Here is a 23,193-nt window from a genome sequence, read left to right on the forward strand (position 1 = left end):
GGTGTTAGTTGTGATCTCTCCTCTTTCACTCATGATTTTATTTATTTGGGTCCTTTCTCTTTTCTTTTTGATAAGTCTGGCCAGGGGTTTATCAATTTTATTAATTCTTTCAAAGAACCAGCTCCTAGTTTCGTTGATTTGTTCTATTGTTTTTTTGGTTTCTATTTCATTGATTTCTGCTCCGATATTTATGATTTCTCTCTCCTGCTGGGCTTAGGGTTTCTTTCTTGTTCTTTCTCCAGCTCCTTTAGGTGTAGGGTTAGGTTGTGTACCTGAGACCTTTCTTGTTTCTTGAGAAAGGCTTAAAGCCATGAATTTTTAATCAATCAATCAATTAATTAATTAAACTGTGTTCACTAAAAGGAAGGTGGTATGGGCCTCAATTTCCAAACTCATTTGTCCATGGAACCCTTTTTTGTGGAGCATCTCTCAGGGCTAGTATTCAGTAGAAAACACTCTGGGAAATGCTGATGCACTGTAAGAAACCTCTTTCCCTCATCAACCCAGAAAACTGAACACCAATCTAGCTTGCCTAAACCTGTAGAAAGTTGATTTACATCCAACTCTGAAGACACAATTAAGACCAGAGTAAAGTTCAAATAACTCATGAAACTTTAATAGGAAAAAAATCAAATTTTTCCAGGCACCAGTTCCAATATATTTTCTGCTGACTTGTTTAATGAATAAAATTAGAAGGAAATACTTATTTTTTTTAAAGTTCTTTTTGATTGTAAAGAACAACTTAATAAGGAACCACCTATGCCCAGGTCCTCCCTAGCACTCCTACAGAATGTTTTAGCCAGCTCCCCCATAGCACATAGTACTTCCTACCTTACACTCCAACTATTTATGCCCACGTCTTCTTTCAATGATTAAACCATGAGTTACCCATAGGCAGAATCTTTATTTAATTTCTTTCTTTCTTTTAAGATTTATTTATTCATTAGAGAAAAAGAGGGAGAGACGGAGAGCAAGCTGAGGGGAAGGGCAGATGGAGGCGGAGAGGGGAACCTAAGCAGACTCCACACTGAGCATGGAGCAAAGCATGGGGCTCAATCTCACAACCCTAAGATCATGACTTGAACTGAAACCAAGATTTGGATGCTTAACTGACTGTGCCACCCAAGTGCCTTATATCTAGTTTATTTCTGAATCTTCTTAGCACATAATAGTGTCTTTTAGCAGGCATTCAGTAAAGATCTTTTAAATGAATATCACAATAATTGGTAGAAGAGATGACAAGCACCTTTACTATTAATTTCACATAAACTTCCCAAGTTCTTGCTACTTAAAAGTCAGTATGCTAGATGTAATGGGTAAACAAAAATGTTTTTAAGTTGTTACTGCTTCCAAGAGGCTTATAACAAAAGCCAAAAAGATGTACACAGAAATTGCTCTAACAGAACAGAATTTGTGATAAGAACTGTAAAATGATAGTGTGCTACAAGAGTCCAAAAGAGGGAGAGGTCCTTTTCAATGGGACTATCACAGAGAAGAATGTCCTCTGAGTTGACTCTCACAAATTAGATGGTTTTTCATAATGCTAATCAGGCAGAAAGAGCTTTCTGGGACAAGAAAACGAAATGAGGAAAGTGTTAAAAGATGCAAGAGGAAAAGGCAAAATGATTCACTTGGAAGGGCACACAGAACAGTTATAAGACAGTAGAGATTGATAAAGTGGAAGGGGAAGCTAGGGACAAACAGTAAAATTCTTAAATGTTGAGCTTTGGAGTGGCAACTTGTTAGGCATTGGTAGTCACTGAACATTTGGGAGAAGGCAGTGAGGTACATTATAAGGTTTCACCTGCTTGTACCTAAAATTAATTGTAGTAAGAGTATATATGATGAGAGGGAGGGAGACAAGTTGAAAATCAGGAGGTGTAAGAATAAGACAAGGATGTGAATTAATGTTTGAAACAAAGCTAGCACTCAATAAAAGGCAGTAGTCCTCCTCATCATCACTGTGACCACCATGGTAATGGTCTTGATGATAAAAAGGAAGGAGAGGCTATAAGACTATGGGAAGAAATAATCTGTCGAACTTAATGACTATTTGGATATAGAAAACAGAGATCAAAGATATTTCAAGTCTAAATTACTATAGTAACGATAAATTAATAGAAATAGAAGGTCAGGAAGAGATGCTCATTTTAGGAACAATGTAATAAATTCAGTTTTAGACATGTTGATTTTGACCTCACAGAAGAAATGTACAGTAGATAGTTGATTATAGAGGATTAGAGGCAAAAAAGATGTGGCGGCACAGAAGAGGGAAGCTGTGGAAATCTGAATGAGATGACCTGAATGCTCTTAATAAACTAAGTGGCAAATATTAAAAGCATTTAAACATTTAAAATGAGATAGAAGTAGAATTAGGGGCTACACCAGCATGAAAAATTCTGGGAAAATCTAACCGGAAAGCAGGTAAGGCATGATGAATAATAAAATAATTGACAGGCAGCAAAATGAATCCACTCGAGGACAAATAAATGGATTTAGAACTAAACTGATGGTAAATACACAATTCATGTGACTTTCCTAAGTAATTCCACAGTTAGGGAGAAGAAAGCAGATGACAGAAGGAGCCATTGGCTGAGGACTGGAAAGGCAGACAGAATAGAAGTCAAACAGGCCAAGAGGCGATGAGGTGCAAGGGGGCACACTGACGGAGTGGTACTTACGCCATTCAGACTAATGAGCTTTTGTGCAAAGAGGAGAGAACTGCCTAATACAACAGGGAGCTTAAGAACTAGATGACTCTGCGAGAACAAATAAAAGATAGGCAGACACTAACTGGTAGAGGACATATTTAGTGTGACTACAGTTAAAGAATCAATTATTTCAATAAATCGTGTTCCATGGGCTAAGCACTGTACTGGATGCCAAGAATTAAAAAACACAATCCCTGCCCTTAAAGAATGAAAAATGTGGTACGGGGATTGACAAGGTTCCTGTAAAAAGACAAGTGGCAAACATTTTAGACTTTGCAGGTCATAAGGGATCTATGCAACGACTAAACTCTGACATTGTTGTGTGAAAGCACCCACTGACAATGTGTAAATAAATGAACAAGACTATTTTCCAATAAAATATATTTTATTAATTCCTATAATTTTCATGGGTCACAGATATTATTATTCTGCGGGCTTTTCAGCCAGTTGAAAACGTAAAAGAAAAGAGTCTTAGCTTGCCAGCTGTACAAAAACGGGCTGCAGGGAAGATCTGGCCCAGGGGCTATGGTGTACCAGCCCCTGAGTTAGTGGGTAAGTCTGGGAAGAAAAGAGAGGAGTAGCATAATATATACACAATACATATACTTACCCATCATATGTGTTCTCAGCAACTGCAGTGGGCTTGAAGAATGGACCTATTATTTACCTCTCTACTGCTTCTTTTCCATCATGATAGGAAAATAACTTTAGCAACTTCTTTCTCACACTTAATATGCTAAAACTGGTTCCCTTTGGAAATTTTCAAATTTCACCAAAAAAATATTCATACCCAACCTTTTTACTTTTTTGAGTTTATATCTTTATAACAAAAGAGCAAACTATCTTATCACACATGTATCATTTAATGATTATGCTTTATGACATATCAATAATACTGTCTGATTGCTAGACCTAAGGGTGCCACCCAGAGATAAGAATATATTACATATTTCCTCAAATATCTTCATGTTATTGCTTCCTTTAACCATCTGATTTTGAGAGCTTTTTAAATGAAAATAAAAGTTGATAAATAAAAGAGCTGCCACACATCCAATGCTTGAATGATGATAATTCAAAGCAGCAGATTATTTCCCAGGAGCAAAACGAACCACTGTGATAACTGAGGTTGAGTGATGGGTTCATGGAAGTTCTTTGGGATATATTTTAAACTTTTCATGATAATTTCTGAGACTATGATCGAGAAAGGTCCACTTTGTGGTGCCCATTAAACACCTTGGCAGTGGCAGAGAGTCACACTCAGTGCTTTGAGGAAGGCTCGCAGAGGCTACCTCAGAGGCTACCTCATAGGCTACTTCATAGGCAGGTGCACGAGGCCCTGCTGAAGTGAAAAACAGTCTAGAGGTCAAGGGCATGTGACAGAACGTGTTTCTATTTTAACAGTTCTTTACAGTTTTCTGTGTAAAATTTCATTTTTAAAGTGAATTTTAGTTGTTTCAGCAGGTTCATTTGAGTTCTGTGACAGAATACAGTTAGTAAATAGCAAGCCTGCTGTGAGACAAACCAATTTCAAATACAGTATCAGTATCACTGGCTTCAAAAGCCAATATTTCAAAGGAAAAGTGAATCAGTTCATTCCCATCTCATTCTTTTACTATCAAAGAGCATGAGAAATAAATGGTCACATAATACTTTTATCACATTTACAATTTTAGGCCAGTATGGTACATTATTTTTTCTCCTCCTACTCAACATTTTCAGGATAACTGTGTGCTTCTTGGTTACTGAGAGTAAAAAGGAAGAGCATGTAAATACTATTCAGATTGCCGGAGTGGGTCCTACCCAGGCTACTATACAATAGATAATATATACTCCTGATGTCCATAAGGATCTTCCATTCTGTATTATACAACTTGGCATGGAAAATAAAATTGAAATGAACGATAGCCAACCTGTGCTTTCCTCATGTAAACCAAAGGTTCTTTCAGATGTTCAGGAGGTGCAGCAGGGTGACTAGGTAAAGGAAACCTATGGACAAAAAGAGCCTGCTAAATATTGTGCATTACCTTGATAAATAATTAATTTTCTTTGTTAGAAATTACTTACCTCTGTGGTCCATGTCATAAGTGAACCAGAATATCTGTTAGCAATATTTTCTGTTTATAGAAGGCACAACAACATAACAAAGTGTTCTTATCCTACTAGTATTGTAATTTTAGATTAGAAATTTAATCACTTGTTAAAAAAAGTTGAATTGCACAATAATCTGAATTCATAATTTGAGGTAATTTTAAAATCACTGAGCTTTGTAAATGCTCATGTAAAAATTGTCAGAGCTGTTACTTTTAGCATAAAAATATTGTTAACATTTAGAGGAATTTTTTAAGGCTGAATAAAAATCCATGAACTTGCTAACATATCAACTGTTTTCATTTCTCCCAATTTCCTTTTCAATATGATTATATATTTTTTACATAGTTGAAATAATAATATAAATACTATCTTTCAAATGAGCCATGTTCTAATATATACTCCACATATTTAATAGAATTTAAAAATGTTAATGTCTTATGGATTCTTTCTGTTTTCTATGTAACTTTATATTCAAATTCAAAATATCTTGTTTTTATTAAGAAAACAATTATTCAACAAATATTTGAGCCATTCTAGGTACTAAGTATACAGTGGCAATTGAGACAATATCCCCTGTTCTCATATACCCAACATTCTAGTGAAGAAAGACAGTCAATAATTATAAAAAGAAACAAATTGATGGAACAATATCAGGTAGTAATACATGCCATGAGAAAATGAGAGTGGGGTAATGAGACAAGTGATTTGGAAGGAAAGGTGTCTATGGGAGCTAATACTTGAACTAAGACATAAGTGAGAAGGAGCCAACCCATACAAAGATCTAGGGGAAGAACATTCCAGGCAAGAACATTTCAGGCAAGACCCTGAGTTAGGAACATTTAGAATGTTTAAAAATCAGAAAAAGCCAGAATGGTTGGAATATAATGATTGAGACACAGAGTTACATGAAATCACAGAAAGCACAATGGGAAAACATAACAGTTCAACATTTATTTAGAGATTCCAGTCTCTTTCATAGGAACAAATAACTCCTATCAAAATTAGTCTTAACACTTGTACCTACAGCAAAGCAACCATGTTCCAATACTCAAAAACCATACACTGAATTTTCAAGAAATGTCTCATCCAAAGTGGGACACCAACACATAAAGTGTTTATGATCTACCAAGCTTAATTATACTTATCCCAGGACTTAAGAGTAAAAAGCTCAAACGTCCAAAGGAAACACATCTGGAATAGAAAAAGCAACTTGTTCAATCCAATCTCTAAAACAGTTTCACTAACTAATTATTTCTAGATAATTGTTTTTTCCACTAAAATCTATACTCCATGTACCTAAATAAATCATCTTTCCCCATTCAAATGAAAAAAAAACTAAGTCTCAGTTTTCTCTTCTGTAAAATGGTTGTAATAAAAAATTCCACAATCACAGAGTTGTTGTGAAGATAACATTCCATAAGGCAATATATTTAAAGTGCTTAGCACAGCGCTTACATAAATATCATTTAATCATGTAAATTACCTATTAAATATTAACTATTAACACAACAATAATTAAATAAGCTTGACCCCATGATCCCAAGATCATGACCTGAGGCAAAACCAAGAGTCAGTCACTTAACAGACTGAACCCAGGCGCTCCAATTAAGTAGTCAATATGAAGTGGGAAGAACTAACCTAGCCTACAATTAAAGTTTCAGGTAAATAATAGAATACAAAATTTTTTCTCTCTCTTTTAAACAAGAATTGGACAAAAATCTTTGTTATGTTTTCTAAAATGAAGTTAACAATTTTCATGTATCATCTGTATAGTTCATGTGTTTACACCTTTATTAGGTAAGAGCATATTTTTTTTACTTAACCTAGTGAATTCTTCTACTCTATTTTTTGCATTCTTCACTTGTCCATCTAATGATTTCTGCCAATGAAAAATGCAACACAATATACTAAGTCCACTTTATTCTTCTGATTTATGTTAGTGGAAACACTTCTCCACCCTGTCTATGTCCTTCCCTGTGAAAAGAGCTCCATTACTGTAACATTCTTGGCTTCTCTCTAGGGCTTTACTTGTTATACCACAGAAGAGGTATAGTGCCTTATCCAACTTTTAAATTTTGGAATAATAAACTGACCATGCTCACCAATGTTATTTAACTAGAAAGTAAGTCTATTTAATTTTGGAGTTCAGTTAAAGGACTCATTTTGCTTTTGCATTAAGCTACGTCCTCTTATCTAGTCTTCACCAGTAATAAAAGTATAATTTTGATCACCCATTTGCCTTTATGTTTTATGTTATTTCTCAATTTCTGCAGAACCCGAGTAAAAAAGGTATTACTTACTCCTTCAAAAATCCCAACAACTTATTAAAAATATTTATTTAATGTCTATTAGGATACTGAAAATAAGACAATGAATGAAATATTGTCCTTCCCATCAAGTAAAAAGGCACTCACTGTTCACTCACAGAACAATTTTCAGGAATGGATTAGACAAAAATAGCAATCACCAGTAATATCTCCTCAGATGAGAATTCACTGTTTGTAATTACACAGAACCAGATGCTTTTATTCCACCAATACTGGACATAAAGACAAAGTTACAAGCTTTCTGTGTAATAGGCAGAGATAAATCACTATGTTCTATATTAAACTATAAACTAAATTATAAACTGTATATATAAACTATATTAGTTTAAGTAACCTGTGCCATCTCTATACATACTGTACACTTAAGACCTTACTTATCATGATAAACATCTACTCCTTGGTGACTAGTACCAGGGGTATGGTCACAGTCAACTTCCATTAACAGATAGCACTTAAATACAGTATTATTTAAGAATTTGTAAATCTGTTGGGAAAATGGTGATAAGTAAAGAAGTAAATACTAGTTTTTTAAATGTGGGTTTAAGCACAGGTCCACAGTCCTTCATCTGAGTCTCTTTATTTTTAAAAACAATCTTGATAAACTGGGTTATCTTGTTTCCTAGTTAACAGAAGATTAGAAGGGGCAATTATAAACAGAAGTGTTAGAATCTAGGGAATGCTAGAGACATAAGCGCATTGATAGCAGTAAAAAAAAAAAAGAAAAGAAAAAGACATAAGAACTCAATTAGACTATAAACTCCATGAATGTAGGAATCGATTTCTTGTTCTATAATATATTCCAAGTGCCTAGCACAGTGCTAGCACATGGTAGGTGCTCAATGAATAAGTGATGAATAATGGGATATTGAATAAACTATAAAAGCTAACTCTAGAACTTTATTCTTTATAATAACAAATAGTTATATACACACTCTGAGGGCAAGTCCACATTAACAAAAACATTGATTTTTCCTAATAACACCAATTTTGAAAAAAAAAAAAAGGGAAGTTAATTATATTTTATATTTAGAATGGTTGCTTTATAAAGATAGAAAAAGGGTAATATCCAAAATGGCAATAATAAAAAGAATATTGATAAGCTTCAGTTATCTGAAATATTAGCTTAATTCCCTTACTATACTAGATAAATGAATTGTTAATATAAAAATATTGGTGTAAAAAACAACACTTATTAATTATTCATTCTCAGGCAAGACTTTGATTTTTAAATGTATTAACTTACATGAAATGTTATATACATACTAATGAAAAATAACAATATAATGAGTGTACATAGCAATACTATATTCATTACTTACAAAGTAAATACAGCTAAACATAACAGTATCTCAAAATACGTAGGAAAAACTCACACACTCAGTTCACTATAAACAGCATTCTGAAGTTTCTTCTCCCAACCTATTTTTAAAAAAAGAATAAAATATATGAACATATTAGTTTTAAAAATAAGCATACAACATAATTAAATTTATCTCACTAAGACTCTAACATTATATTCATTTGTGGAAGAACTTTATCAATTGCCAATTGCTGTGTGTTATTAAGGAATTATTTCCTATACATTCACTCTGTTGGCAAATACTGAGTACAAAATTATCAGTATGACACTATTTTTTAGGTAAAACTATTGCACCATATTCTCAAGATGGGAGAAATCCTTCTTCCATTGCTAAGGTACCCAATGAATACCAAAAGAGAAATGGCTACTGTACTACCAGTCTATCAGGAATGTACCAAGGGAAGGGCAAGAAATAGCCAGGCCCTTGACAAAGATAGATCATAAGCAATTAGTTACAACTAACTAGTCAATAAACTCCCGAAGAACAAAAACATTACTATGGGTATTGGAGAGGGCACGGATTGTATGGAGCACTGGGTGTGGTGCAAAAACAATGAATACTGTTACGCTGCAAATAAATGAAAAAATTAAAAAAAACAAACATTACTATGAGGTACCATCAGACCAGTGAGCTTGGCTGCTAATTAGAACTTTTCTGGGTAAGTAAACCACTTAACATCTCAATTTCCATGTGCAAAGGTTAGAATAGGGAACTTTTTCTTGTTCTAAAAGAAATCAGGATTTTCATTTCTTTGAAAGAATAGAAAAGAGGAGGGGGGAAAAAGTATAGAAGGGAAAGAAGTATAGAAGAAAAAGAAGCCACAAATGAAAATAAGAGAGGGCATGGGGCGCCTGGGTGGCTCAGTGGGTTAAAGCCTCTGTTTTGGCTTAGGTTGTAATTCCAGGGTCCTGGAGGAGCTTCCCTTCCTCTCTCTCTGCCTGCCTCTCTGCCTATTTGTGATCTCTGTCTGTCAAATGAATAAGTAAAATCTTAAAAAAAAAAAAAAAAAAAAAGTAAAGAGGAAGTACTTAGCGGGGGAGTCTCTTCATACATTCAGGATGTATTTTTATCAGGAAATAATAAGCAGCATTCAAAACTGATTACTTTAATGCAGTGATTCCCACAGCGTTCCTGGATTTTTGCAGCATTTTATTGAAATATCTGAAAGTTCTAATTCTCCTCAAACAGAAACCTATCCAGCCACTGTTTCACAATTTTGAATAAGTAATTAGAAGTTTAAGGATAAAATATTCCCTCCAAATAAAGTATTTTCTTATTTTGCCTTAAAGAATTAGGGTGGGGGAGCAACTTACAAACCTGATATTTTAAAGAATTCCTTAATATCTTCTTTTAGTGACTGAAGTTTAATCTCAGGTCTCTGAAGACTGGCCTAATTTTAGAAAGAAGAAAAAGAAGAAAGGAAAAGACAGAGGTCAAAAGGAAGCCATTGTTTGATATGAAGGAAAATTTTTAAAAAGAAGTGTCTAAATGTGCATACAATTTTTAAAGTTCATTTTTGAAGCCAGAGCACTTTAGAATTATCTAGAATAGCTCTTAAGAGAGAAAACTTTTTCCACCTACTCTTAAAATACAGTATCTGGAATGGTACACTGCAGTCTAATACTTAACATTTTTACCTAGGATTTTTACCTTTGTGAATAATTAACATCTATTTTTTCTAATAGGAAAAATACTCAGATTTTATAAATTCTCTTAATATTATATCAAACATATACAGTAGCATTTATACCTAATGACCAAAAACCCAGTTGCCTCCCTTATATATAGACCTTCAAAAAGTGTCTTCCTCAATGTAAATGTCTTGCTCAATGCACACCTTCATTTGCTATGCATATTTATGGAAAGCACATAAAACTATTAGTTCACTAATGTCTCCTTTATCTTCAAGTGCATGCTTCCTATTCTGTTGGTTTTTCACACTGTAATTTTAACAAAAAGTAGTAATTTCTCCCATTTATAATGTCTTTGATTATTTTCAAAGCGTTGCTCTTTTACCTAGTTCTTTTTATCAAATTCTAAAAGTCTATTCCTTAAGAAGGTATTAATATTAGGATAATTCACAATAAGCATTTTAAACCTAAGAAATCAAAAACTGATCTTATCTTCCACTCATAATTTGTTCCTTCTCTTCTATTTCTTAATCCTCATCTATGAAATCACCATGCACCAGATCTTCTAAGTCAGAAATTTCAGTTATTCTTGATTCCACTCTAACTCCACAAAGATTCAACCCCTTTCTGGGAAGATGGCATTGGAAGCAGTGAGTTATTTTTTGGTTTGGGTGGGTTTTTGGTTTTGGTTTTTTGTTTGTTTGTTTTTTAATCTCCCTGATTTCCACATAAAAACAGACCAAGCAACTCAATAGGAAAACCCAAATCCCATGGAAAATATTTACAAAACTTCATGATAAAACTTAAAATACAAACAGTTGGGGACAAACCAACAGCTACAGACCTGTATGGTATTAGCATTTGTGCAAGAAAAAGCAGAAGGAAGCAGTGGGATATGTGATGGATGTGAAAACAGCAAGACCCCAAAATAGCCAACACTGTTTTCACTGGAACATATCAAAGGCCAATTTTAGAACAGGAGCTAAAACTGAGAGGGGTTTTTGCCTAAGTGAATAAAGCAGATGAGGTCTGAAAAGACTGTGGCAGCCTAGGACCTATGAATTCTTGACACTGGCCAACCAGCACCCCTTTCCAGACAAGGCTATACTGAGGAGAAAATACTGATAGAGTAATAAAAACTGAGGATGACAGAGAACCAATGTATTACCTTGAAAATCAAAAAATCAAGGAAAAGGCATGTATCTTATCTTTCCTATAGAAACTGCATCACAGGATAACTAAATAATAGATAAGGGGAAATGTCTCTTGATAAAAGTATTCCAGATAATAACTAAAACAGATGTAATGAATATCAATAAATTACTAATTCTAGGCATTGGGCAGAAACAGCTGTTAATAATGCAAAAGACAACCAGACATTATGTGCTTCTTAATAAACTTAACAAACATTCCACTGCTAATAGTAATGGCCAAAGGAATGACACCTCAGTCTGATCAAGCCCCTAGTACAGCTGTCAATTTACAAGTCATACAAAGGACAGAGGACCATGTTAAGCTGCACCATGAGGGTACAATCAGAAAAATCCACAATAACAAGTTGTCCTAAAGGTCAAATGTCGGGATGCCTGGGTGGCTCAGTTGGTTGGACAACTGCCTTCGGCTCCCATTGAGTCCCGCATCAGGCTCCCAGCTCCACGGGGAGTCTGCTTCTCTCTCTGCCCTTCTCCTCACTCATGCTCTCACTGTCTCTCTCTCAAATAAATAAAATCTTTTAGAGGTCAACTGTCTCTGCTCTTCAGCTCATAAAGTATATGGAAAACAAAGGGAAGGAGAAAACCTATAGATTTAAAAAGATATCAAAATAAACTTCTTTAGGCATGCCTGGGTGGCTCAGTCGGTTAAACAACTGACTCTTGGTTTGGCTCAGGTCATGATCTCAGAGTCATAGGATTCACTCATCCCATGCCAGGCTTCACGTTCAGTCAGCTTGAGATTCTTTTCCCTTCCTTCTCCTTCCCCTCGGCTCCTCCTCTGGCTCACACAAGCCCTCTCAATCTCAAATAAATAAATAAACAAACTAAATCTTCAAAAAAAAAAGTTTAAAAGTAAAAAAAAAGTTTAAACTTTTTAAATGGGCAAGACCAAGTTAGAGTGTCTTCATGTGAGGGATCTACATTTGGTAAATTCAGGAAAGTGATTACCACAAAGATGAGATTGCTTGGGAGAGAGGAGTTTGTGATTGTGATGGGGTGGAGCAAACTGAGGGATCTGTGTGGCTGGCAAAGTTTCATTTTTTTTTTACCAGAGTGGTTGTTACAAGTTCATTCATCTTATAACTGATTACATTATAAGTTTGTATTATATAGTTTCTGTGTTTTATTTTAGGATAAAAAGCGTCAAAAAAGAAAAAGAAAAATATGTCTCCCAATTTATTCCTTCTCTTCATTCTAAAGTCCCACACTTAAGCCTAAGTCCTCATCATTTCTCATTTGGACCACTGTAACAGCTTCCAACCATGTCTTGCCACTTCATTCAAATTGCAGTTACTCCCCACCTGGCATTTTTACACTCCCTTAGTCTACCTTCTTTCCTAATATTTATTATCTCCTTATATGTCATATGATTAATGTACTTACTATATTTATTGGTATATTGTCTGTCATCCTAAATTATAAGTGATAAGCTCCACTAAAACAGATATCTTTGTCTTTCTGTTCACTGTAATAGCTCAAGTTCTTAGAATAGTTACTTTCACACAGTAGGTTATCAATAAATGTTTATTGAATAAATGAACAAATTTCTCCATTTATTAATCTATCCTCTGCCATTTTCTTCCTAAACATAAGAACATAAGGCTTTTTTTTTTTTTTAAAGATTTTATTTATTTATTTGACAGAGAGAGATCACAAGCAGACGGAGAGGCAGGCAGAGAGGGAGATAGAGGGAAGCAGGCTCCCCACTGAGCAGAGAGCCCGATGTGGGACTCGATCCCAGGACCCCGAGATCATGACCTGAGCCGAAGGCAGCGGCTTAACCCACTGAGCCACTCAGGCGCCCAACATAAGGCTTTCTTAACTGCAAATCTCCATAGCATAAACAAGAAATCTAAATTTTTCAACAGGGCACACTTGGTCCTTCACAATATAGACCAGTTTATCTCCCCAAATTCATCAGCTGCTCTTCCACCAAACTAACAACATCTTCTCTTTTTTCACACTTTCTCTCCCCAAGACACCCTGCCTCTAGTCATAGTGAACTACATTCAACATTATCCCCCAACTGTTACATATTTTAAGGTTTCCAGGCTTTTGTTCATGTTGCTCTTCAGATGCAAGTGCTCCCTCACCACCCTGACAAATACCTACTAGTTTCTAAGACATCTCTCAAAATACCACCTCCTTTATCAATTTGTTCCTATCACTTCCCCACAAAGATAGTACAGTTCATTCTTCTGTTACAGCACTCATCAGATTATATTGTAATTTTCAGCCTACCTATTTTTCTTTTTGACTCTTAAATTCAAAGGACCATGATTTCATTTTTGTATCTCAAGTATTAACTCAGTATTAACTGTTGCTTGGCAAAATTATATTGATCAAATCACATTCTATCCTTTTTATCCAGTTTTCTCCCAAATAAACAAGGAACTTTATAAAAGTTATTTTTAATTAAGGAGACTGGTTTCCAGTCTGTTATCCCTAGGATTTTAAGAGCTGCAAAACCTTGCTCATTATTCAAAAATATCAAAGCAAAAGGAAATAGGCTTTCTTTTACAAGTGTTTATTTGGAAATGACTCTAAGGCAGCAAAATTAAAAGAATTTTAAGAGAAAAAAATGGTTACTCCTTCTAAACATTTTCAGTATTTTAAGATTGCTAGACCTTTTAGATATATTTTTTAATCAAAGGCAAACCAAATTCATAATCAACATAATTATAAAAATCTTGAGAAATTTGGGGTGCCTGGGCAGTTCAGTTGGTTGGGCATCCAACTCTCTTTTTTTTTTTTTTTTAAAGATTTTATTTATTTATTTGACAGAGAGAGAGATCACAAATAGGCAGAGAGACAGACAGAGAGAGAGATGAGGAGAAGCAGGCTCCCTGCTGAGCAGAGAGCCCTATGCAGGACTCGATCCCAGGCCCCTGGGATCATGACCTGAGCCGAAGGTAGAGGCTTAACCCACTGAGCCACCCAGGCACCCGGGCATCCAACTCTTGATTTCAACTCAGGTCATGATCCCAGGGTCATTGGATTGAGCCCCATATATCAGGCTCTGCACTGAGCATGGAGCCTGCTTGAGATTCTCTCTCTCCCTCTCTCTCTGCCTCATACCCCCACTCACACTCTGAAAAAAAAAAAAAATTGACAAATTTGAAAATCAAAAGCAGGCCAGTGACAGGAAGACAACATGGTAAGGCAGTTTTCAAACATGTTTTAGCAGCATAACAATTTTTTCAAATGAAATCTGAACCCAATTAAAAACCTCACTATAAAAAAAAACCCTCCTATATGAAACACATTGAAAGTGATACTAATAGACAATGAAAATGAGTATTCTCTCATTGCTAAGGTATAATTATGTTAGAAATGTGTAGATTTAGCTTCAATATCCAGTTTGTTTTGTATTTTTTTTTGGTTGCTCAACATAAATAGTCTTAATACACAGAGATAAATGGTTGCACTTTTAATAGCCTTCTTGGCAATCTCAGCACATTCCCAAATTAAACTGCTACAGGAACTCAAAAGAAGAGTACTTGGAAATAATTATTTTGAACACAAATCACTAAAGGGGCGCCTCGGTGGCTCAGTCGGTTAAGCATCCAACTCTTGATTTCAGCTCAGGTCATGATCTCAGGGTTGTGGGACTGAGCCCTGTGTCAGTCCCCACATTCAGCTTGGAGTCTATTTGAGATTCTTTCTCTCCCTTTCCCTCAGCCTCTCCTCCCAATCACTCTCTAAATAAATAAATAAATCTTTTAAAAAAGAAAACAAATCACTGATACTAGTTTTCATAAATACAAAAATCAGATGCAGAGCTTCTTATGCTTATGATTGCAGAACTACACATATCATGATATTACTATTATATGACGTGTCACTGGCTCACTAGTCCCACATTGTGGCAGTATACCATGAAGGGAGACTCTGTTGAGCAGCTGTACCTTCACTCTACCTACTACCTGAAGTAATATCCTCACCTGCACAATGAACCATGAGTGCACATCTGCAAAATCCAAATATTTTGAAAGACCAGTGCAGAATTATATCCTTGCTCATTGATGACACATCTATAAGTGTCTCTAATATATGAAGAGGATGAAAGGAACAGGTTTTTTTCCTGGGACTTATCTAGAGACAAGTTAATTTGGAAGCACAACAGTGGATTATGAAGTATTTAGTATAGTAACAATGCATTTGAAAGAGTGGTGTTTCTTAATATACTTTTCAAATTAAGAATTTTTAAATAAATAGGACATTTTCTGAGTCCTTGGGTATAACAAAGCACAATTTTAAAACTATTTGGGACTAAATGAGGATAGGATTTGGCATCAGAAGACCTTGAATTATCTCTCAACTAGATCAAGTCATTTAACCTCTCTGTATCTCAGTGTTCCTTACTTTTTTAACAGGGAAAGTAATACCTAAACTAGGTTATTGTGAATCTTAAATAAAAAATTTTTCAAAGTTATTTTTAGTTGGGAATTCCAGTGAAAATTAAAGTTGTGTTATAAAATATGAGCTATCCAGATGACAATGGACTGAATGTAAAAGACTAGCAGGGAGGGAGTAACTAGAGATAGAGGTTTTTTAAACATTTACAACAAAATTTAACATTTTCTTTAAACAAAACACCTATAACTCACTATAAGAGCTAGTAAAAATATGATAAAAAATAAAATCCAGGGGTGGCTGGGTGGTTCAGTTGGTTAAGCTTCTGCTTTCAGCTCAGGTCATGATCCCAGAGTCCTGGGATTAAGCCCCTGTCCCCCAAGCTCTCTGCTCAGCATGGATCCTGCTTCTCCCTCTCCCTCTGCCCACAACCACCCCCCCGCACCATTTGTACTCTCTCTCTCTCTGTCAAATAAATAAAATCTTAAAGTATATATATATATATACGTGTGTGTGTGTGTGTGTGTACACATATATATATACATGAGATCCAGCAAGCATGTACATTACCCTGCATATATTCGTCACCCATTTATTTATGTTGACATTTCTGACATCCTCCACCATTCTGTACTCTAAAAACACATGACCGTCCCTGCCCCTGACACACACACATGAATTCAGTTTCTTTCTACTTCTACCAGAATAATCTTAATCCAAGCATTAGCCACTAGCAATCTTAAATTTCTAAACTTGGTAAGTAAAGAAAATGAGAAGGAAAGTGGCTGATGTTGTGGCTGAGTCCAAGAAGCTGGGAGGTAACCTGAGACTAAATATTCCATGAAGTACAACCAGGGCCTAGTATGTCTAAAAAGGTGGTTGCAAGGATCTTTTAACTCCCTTTAAAGAGGCCCCATCCTCTCCACTTCTCACTATGCCTTCATGCAAATCCTAGACTTCATCTTTCTGTGTCTGAAGACTCACAGAATTTCAGGATTAAATGAAGCTACAGAGTTCTTCTAGGTCAGCTAACCATTTAATAAAACTCTTCTCCAAGTGGTTTTTCTAGCTTAGAAACACTAACTTAGAAACTCTAAACTAGGGCAAGACTTGAGATGGCTGAGAAACAAGGAAACCCTGGACTTTCTTCATCCCTCAAACACAGCTGGGCCAACATCAAATCATTTTGAACAACTAGGAAACTGATCATAAGATTAAGAAAATAATCTGTACAATTAGAGGGAGATGCAAGGTTCAGAGATGCGAATTGGGGAAGAGAAAAGCCACTGTACCATAGAGGGAAGAGAGCCCTTTACACAGAGATAAGTCAGAGAGAGAGGGGAGGAGAACAGCAGGTAGGGTTCCTGCAAGATGCTGTGGGTGGGGATTCCTTAGGTCGCACTGGGAGAGAACATGGTCCTTCCTGGAGTACATTTGGAAAAGGGTCCCTTGCCTCTCCAAGGACAAAAGGCCCACCAGGTGCCACTGAGTAGCTGTTGAACAAGCTGGGACAGAGGCTCACTTAGAAGGCAGATAACTTGATCACAGTTTTTCGCGGTGCTTCACCATAGACTCCAGGCACCAGTGTGGCCCTGCAACTGCTTTTCTGAGACAGAGAAGTGTCAGGCACAGTGCCGTGAGGCTCTCCTCCTTTAAGACTTGGAGTTTTGAATCCCAGCCACACTCCATAGATAAAACATAGGAGAACAATGGCTTGGGCACAGACAGATTGAGCAGGAATCTGACAGAAGCCTGGGACCTCAGGGGTGGGGAGGGCAGATTGTTTTCCTTTCTATGAGGGCCTTCTGAATAATCTCACCCCTGAATTCCCCTCTCTGGGGAAGAAAGAGCAGGGTGATGCCATTTTCCCCACCACACCCCACCCTGCCCACCAGCACTATCAGACTTCAAAGAGAAACACAGTGCCCCTGGTGGAGGCTGGAGTCGCTTACAGCAAACCTCAGCCCCCTGTGCCTGGGAGGGGCATCTTTACCAGGGCAGGTCTGACTGCGAGCCAATGCAGTGAGTCTCTCCCCCAGAGGACCAACACAGGCTCTTTGCAAGTACCAAATCAAAAGAGCATAGAGTGTTCAAAAGCATCAGTTTCAGTTCTGGTGGAAATAGGACCAGACTTTTTTTTTCCCCCCCTCCCCCTTTTTCTTTGGAATCAGGTTTACAGGTTTTGTTCATTTGTTTGTATGTTGCTTTGTTTCCTTTTCTCATTTTTTGGATCAGGCTGTTTTTTTCTTTTTTCTTCCTAATCTTTTTTTCTTCTTTCTTTTTCTTTGGAATCAGGCTTATAGTATTTTGTCTGCTTGTTTGTTGTTCCTCCTTTTCCTTTTCTCTTTTCTTACATCAGGGTTTGTTTGTTTGTTTTCAGGCTTATCTTAACAAACAAATCAAAGCACACCTAGTTAAAAGTCCAAAGACCCCTCATAGCAAGCAAGGAGGAACTCTGCAGAGGACTGACCTGTGGGAAAGAGAAACCAAAACACAAAAGCAGAGTGCACACAGAAAAACTTCCTGAAGTGCCAGGCCCTGGACAGTGTATGACCCCCTTCTTAATACCGTACTCTCAGGAGCAGGAAACATAACAAGCTTTCATAATATGCAAAAGACATAATCTGGACATAATGACAAAATGGAGAAATTCTCCCCAAAAGAAAGATCAAGAAGAAATCACAGCCAAAGTATTGCTCAAAACAAATATAAGCAATATACCTGAATAAGAATTTAGAACAACACTCATAAGAATACTAGCAATTCTAACCAGGCTTGAAAGAAGCATAAAAGACATCAGAGAAACCCTTGCTGAGGAGATAAAAGACCTAAAAGCTAGTCAAGTTGAACTAAAAAATACTATAACTAGATGCAAAACTGATTGGACGTAATCATAACAAGGATAGAAGAAACAGAGGAATAAACAGGTGATACAGAAGATAAAATTATGGAAAATAATGAAGGTGAAAAGAAGAGGGGGGAAAAAAACCTATTAGATCCTGAATACAGACTTAGGGAACTTAGTGATTCCACAAAGCACAGTAATATCCATATCATAGGAGTTTCAGAAGAAGAAGAGAAGGGGAAAGGGGCAGAAGATTTGTTTGAATAAATTATAGCTGAAAACTTCCCAATCTAGGGAAGGAAACAGGCATTCAAGTCCAAGAGGCATACAGAAGCCCCCTCAAAATCAACAAAAACAGGTCAACACCAAGACATATCATAGTGAAACTTGGAAAATACAAAGATAAAGAGAGAATTCTGAAAGCAGCTAGGGACAAAAGGTCCATAACCTACAAGGGCAGACACACAATGTTAGTAGCAGACCTGTCCACAGAAACTTGACAGGCCAGAAAGAAATGGAATGATATTCAACATGGTAAATGGGAAAACTGTGCAGCCAAGAATACTATATCCAACAAGGCTGTCATTCAGAATGGAAGGAGAGATAGAGTTTCCAAGACAAGCAAAAACTAAAGGAGTTCATGAACACTAAACCAGCTTTGCAAGAAATATTAAGGGGATGCTTTGAGCAGGAAACAGAGACCAAAAGCAACAAATATTAGAAAGAAACACAGACAATCTACACAAACAGTGACTTCATAGGTAATACAATGGTATTAAATTCATACCTATCAATAATTACTCTGAATGTAAATGGACTAAATGCTCCAATCAAAGAACATGGGTGTCAGAATCAATAAAAAACAAGATCACATACTGGGTCACAAATCAGGCCTCAACCAGTATAAAAAGACTGAGATTATTTCATGCATATTTTCAGACCACAACGCTATAAAACTTGAAGTCATAGAAAATTTGGAAAGACCACAAATACACGGAGGTCAAAAAACATCCTACTAAAGAATGAATGGGTTAACCAGGAAAAAAAGAAATTAAAAAATACATGGAAGTAAATGAAAATGAAAACATGACAGTCCAAAACCTTTGGAGCAGGAAACAGAGACCAAAAGCAACAAATATTAGAAAGAAACACAGACAATCTACACAAACAGTGACTTCATAGGTAATACAATGGTATTAGTAAAGGCAGTCATAAGTGGTAATTATATAGCAATACAGGCCTTCCTCAAGAATCAAGGAAAGTCTCAAATATACAACCTAATCTTACACCTAAAGGAGCTGGAGAGAGAACAGCAAATAAAGCCTAATATCAGCCAAAGAAGAGTAATCATTAAGATTAGAACAGAAATAGTGATACAGAAATTTAAATAGAGAGAGAAAGAGAATAGATAAATGAAACTAGGAGCTGGTTCCTTGAAAGAATTAACAAAATTGACAAACCACAAGCCAGACTTAAAAAAAGAAAAAAGAAAGAACCCAAATAAATAAAATCACAAATATAAGAAGAGAGATTACAACCAATACCAAAGAAATGCAAACAATTATAAGAGAATGAGCAATTATATACCAACAAATTGGGTAATCTGGAAGACATGAATAAATTATTTGGATAAACTACAAAAATTGAAGCAGGAAGAAATAGAAACCTGAACACATCCATAATCAGCAAAGTAACTGAATCAGCAATAAAAGATTTCCCAACTGGGGCACCTGGGTGGCTCAGTGGGTTAAAGCCTCTGCCTTCGGCTCAGGTCATGATCCCAGGGTCCTGGGATCGAGCCCCACATCAGGCTCTCTGCTCAGAGGGGAGCCTGCTTCCCTCTCTCTCTCTGCCTGCCTCTCTGTCTGCTTGTGATCTCCATCTGTCAAATAAAAAAATAATAATAATTAAAAAAAAAAAAAAAGATTTCCCAACAAACCAGAGTCCAGGGCCAAATGCCTTCCCACAGGAATTCTACCACATAGTTAAAAAAGAATTAATACCTCTTCTTCTGAAGTTATTTAAAAAAATAGTAATAATAGAAAAGGAAGGAAAACTTGAAAACTCATTCTATGAGGCCAGTATTACCTTGTTCCCCAAACCAGACAAAGACCCCACTAAAAAAGGAGACTTATCGACCAATATCCCTGATAAACATGGATGCAAAATCATCATCATCATCATCCTGTTAATGTACTCTTGAATTCAATTAACAAGAGACTAGTTAACTGAATTCAAGAGTATACTAACAGGATTATTTACCATGAGCAAATGGGCTGTATTCCTGGGCTGCAAAGGTGGTTCAGTATTTGCAAATCAATTAATGTGACACATCACATAAATAAAAGGAAGTTTAAGAACCATATGATCCTCTCAAAAAATACAGAAAACACATTTGGCAAAATACAGCATCCTTTCTTGATAAGAACCATCAAGATAGTAGGGATAGAAGGAATATACCTCAACACCACAAAGGCCACATATGAAAGAAACACAGCTAATACCATCCTCAATGAGGACAAACTGAGAGCTTTCTGCCTAAAGTAAGGAGCATGAGAGGGATGTCCATTCTCACCACTGTTGTTCAACACAGTACTAGAAGACCTAGCCTCAGCAATCAGACAACAAAAAGAAATAAAAGGCATCCAATTGGGAAGAAAGAAGTCAAACATTTACTCTTTGCAGATGATGTGATAATCAATGTAGAAAACCTGAGGACTCCACCAAAAAAATTGCTAGAACTCGCACAGGAATTCAGCAAAGTCATAATATATAAAATCAACATACAGAAATCTGTTGAATTTCTAGCACCAATAATGAAGCAGCAGAAAGAGAAACCAAGGCATTAATCCCACTTACAACTGCACCAAAACCCATAAGTGTCTAAGAATAAACCTAACCAAAGAAGTAAAAGATCTGTACTCCAAAAACTACAGAACAATTATGAAAGAAATTAAAGATATGAAGAAATGTAAAAACATTTCATGCTCATGGATTGGAAGAACAAATATTGTTAAAATGTCTATATTATCCAAAGCAATCTACATATTCTATGCAATCCCTATCAAAATAACACCAGCATTTTTTATACAGCTAGAAAAAAAATTCTAAAATGTGTATGGAAACAGAAGACTCTGAATAGTCAAAGGAGTGTTGAAAAAGAAAACCAAAACTGGTGGCCTCCAATCCTGGACTTCAAGCTCTATCACAAATCTGTAATCGGTACTGGCACAAAAACACATAAATCAATGGAACAGAATAGATAATCCAGAAATGGTAACCCACAACTCTATGGTGAACTAATTTTCAACAAAACAGGAAAGAATATCCAATGGAAAAAAGACAGTCTCTTCAACAATTCGTGTTGGAAAAACTGGACAGTAACATCTGAAGAATGTAAATGGACCACTTTCTTACACCAGACACAAAAATACACTCAAAATGGATGAAAGGCCTAAATGTAAGACAAGAAACCATCAAAACCCTAGAGAAGAACACAGGCAGCAACTTCTTTGACCTTGATTGTAGCAACTTCTTTCTACATGTATCTCCAGAGGCAAGGGAAACAAAAGCAAAAACGAACTACTGGAACTTCATCAAGATAAAAAAACTTCTGCACAGTGAAGGAAACAATCAACAAAACTAAAAGGCAGCCAATGGGATGGGACAAGATATTTGCAAATGAAATATAGGATAAAGGGCTAATATCCAAAATCTATAAAGTACTTATCAAACTCAATACCTAAAAAAAAGAATAATAGTACAGTTAAGAAAAGGGCAGAAAACAGGAATAAAGAGTTCACCAAAAAAGACAAACAAAGGGCTAACAGACACATAAAAAAATGCTCAACCCCCCCGTGAATATCATTCTCAATGGAGAAAAACCGAGAGCTTTTCCACTAAGGTCAGGAACACGTCAGGGATGTCCATTATCACCACTGCTATTCAACATAGTACTCAAAAATCAGACAACAAAAAGGAATTAAAGGCATCCAAATTGGCAAAGAAGTCAAACTATCACTCTTTGCAGATGATATAATACTATATGTGGAAAACCCAAAAGACTCCACTCCAAATCTGCTACAACTTGCATAGCAATTCAGTAAAGTGTCACGAAATAGAATCAACACACAGAAATCAGTTGCATTTCTTTACACCAACAACAAGAAAGAAGAAAGAGAAATTAAGGAGTCAATCCCATTTACAATTGCACCCAAAACCATAAGATACCTAGGCATAAACCTAACCAAAGAGGTAAAGAATCTATACTCAGAAAACTATAAAGTACTCATGAAAGAAATTGAGGAAGACACAAAGAAATGGAAAAATGTTCCATGTTCATGGATTGGAAGAACAAATATTGTGAAAATGTCTATGCTACCTAAAGTAATCTACACATTTAGTGCAATCCCTATCAAAGTCCCATCCATTTTTTTCAAAGAAATGGAACAAATAATCCTAAAATTTATATGGAACCAGAAAGACCTTGAATAGCCAGAGGATTACTGAAAAAGAAAGTCAAAGTTGGTGGCATCACAATTCCAGACTTCAAGCTCTATTACAAAGCTGTCATTGTCAAGACAATATGGTACTGGCACAAAAACAGACGCATAGATCAATGGAACAGAATAGAGAGCCCAGAAATAGACCTTCAACT

General features: G+C 36.0%; 2 protein-coding genes across 2 annotated transcripts in view; one reads left to right on the forward strand and one right to left on the reverse strand.

Annotated features, from left to right (window-relative positions):
• TBC1D19 (TBC1 domain family member 19) overlaps nucleotides 1-23,193 on the forward strand; it is a 178,211-nt gene that overhangs the window by 42,236 nt on the left and 112,782 nt on the right. The gene's annotated exons all lie outside the window — the stretch shown is intronic.
• Nucleotides 3,149-12,411, reverse strand: LOC132008212 (TBC1 domain family member 19-like). Its single transcript, XM_059386648.1, has 5 exons — nucleotides 12,385-12,411; nucleotides 9,808-9,880; nucleotides 8,503-8,548; nucleotides 4,622-4,697; nucleotides 3,149-3,269 (listed from the first exon to the last, which is right to left on the reverse strand). The coding sequence occupies exons 1-5, from the start codon at nucleotides 12,409-12,411 to the stop codon at nucleotides 3,183-3,185; spliced, it is 309 nt and encodes a 102-aa protein (XP_059242631.1). The 3' UTR covers nucleotides 3,149-3,182.

Source organism: Mustela nigripes, chromosome 1 (assembly GCF_022355385.1).
Source record: "Mustela nigripes isolate SB6536 chromosome 1, MUSNIG.SB6536, whole genome shotgun sequence".
Lineage (NCBI taxonomy): Eukaryota > Metazoa > Chordata > Mammalia > Carnivora > Mustelidae > Mustela > Mustela nigripes.

Coding starts and splice junctions, on each gene's coding strand:
- LOC132008212 (XM_059386648.1), bottom strand. CDS start 12,411: ATGAATGAACTTGTAACAACCACTCTG. Junction 9,881..12,384: donor AACTTGTAACAACCACTCTG/GTAAAAAAAAAA, acceptor TTCTAAAATTAG/GCCAGTCTTCAGAGACCTGA. Junction 8,549..9,807: donor GGAATTCTTTAAAATATCAG/GTTTGTAAGTTG, acceptor TTTTAAAAATAG/GTTGGGAGAAGAAACTTCAG.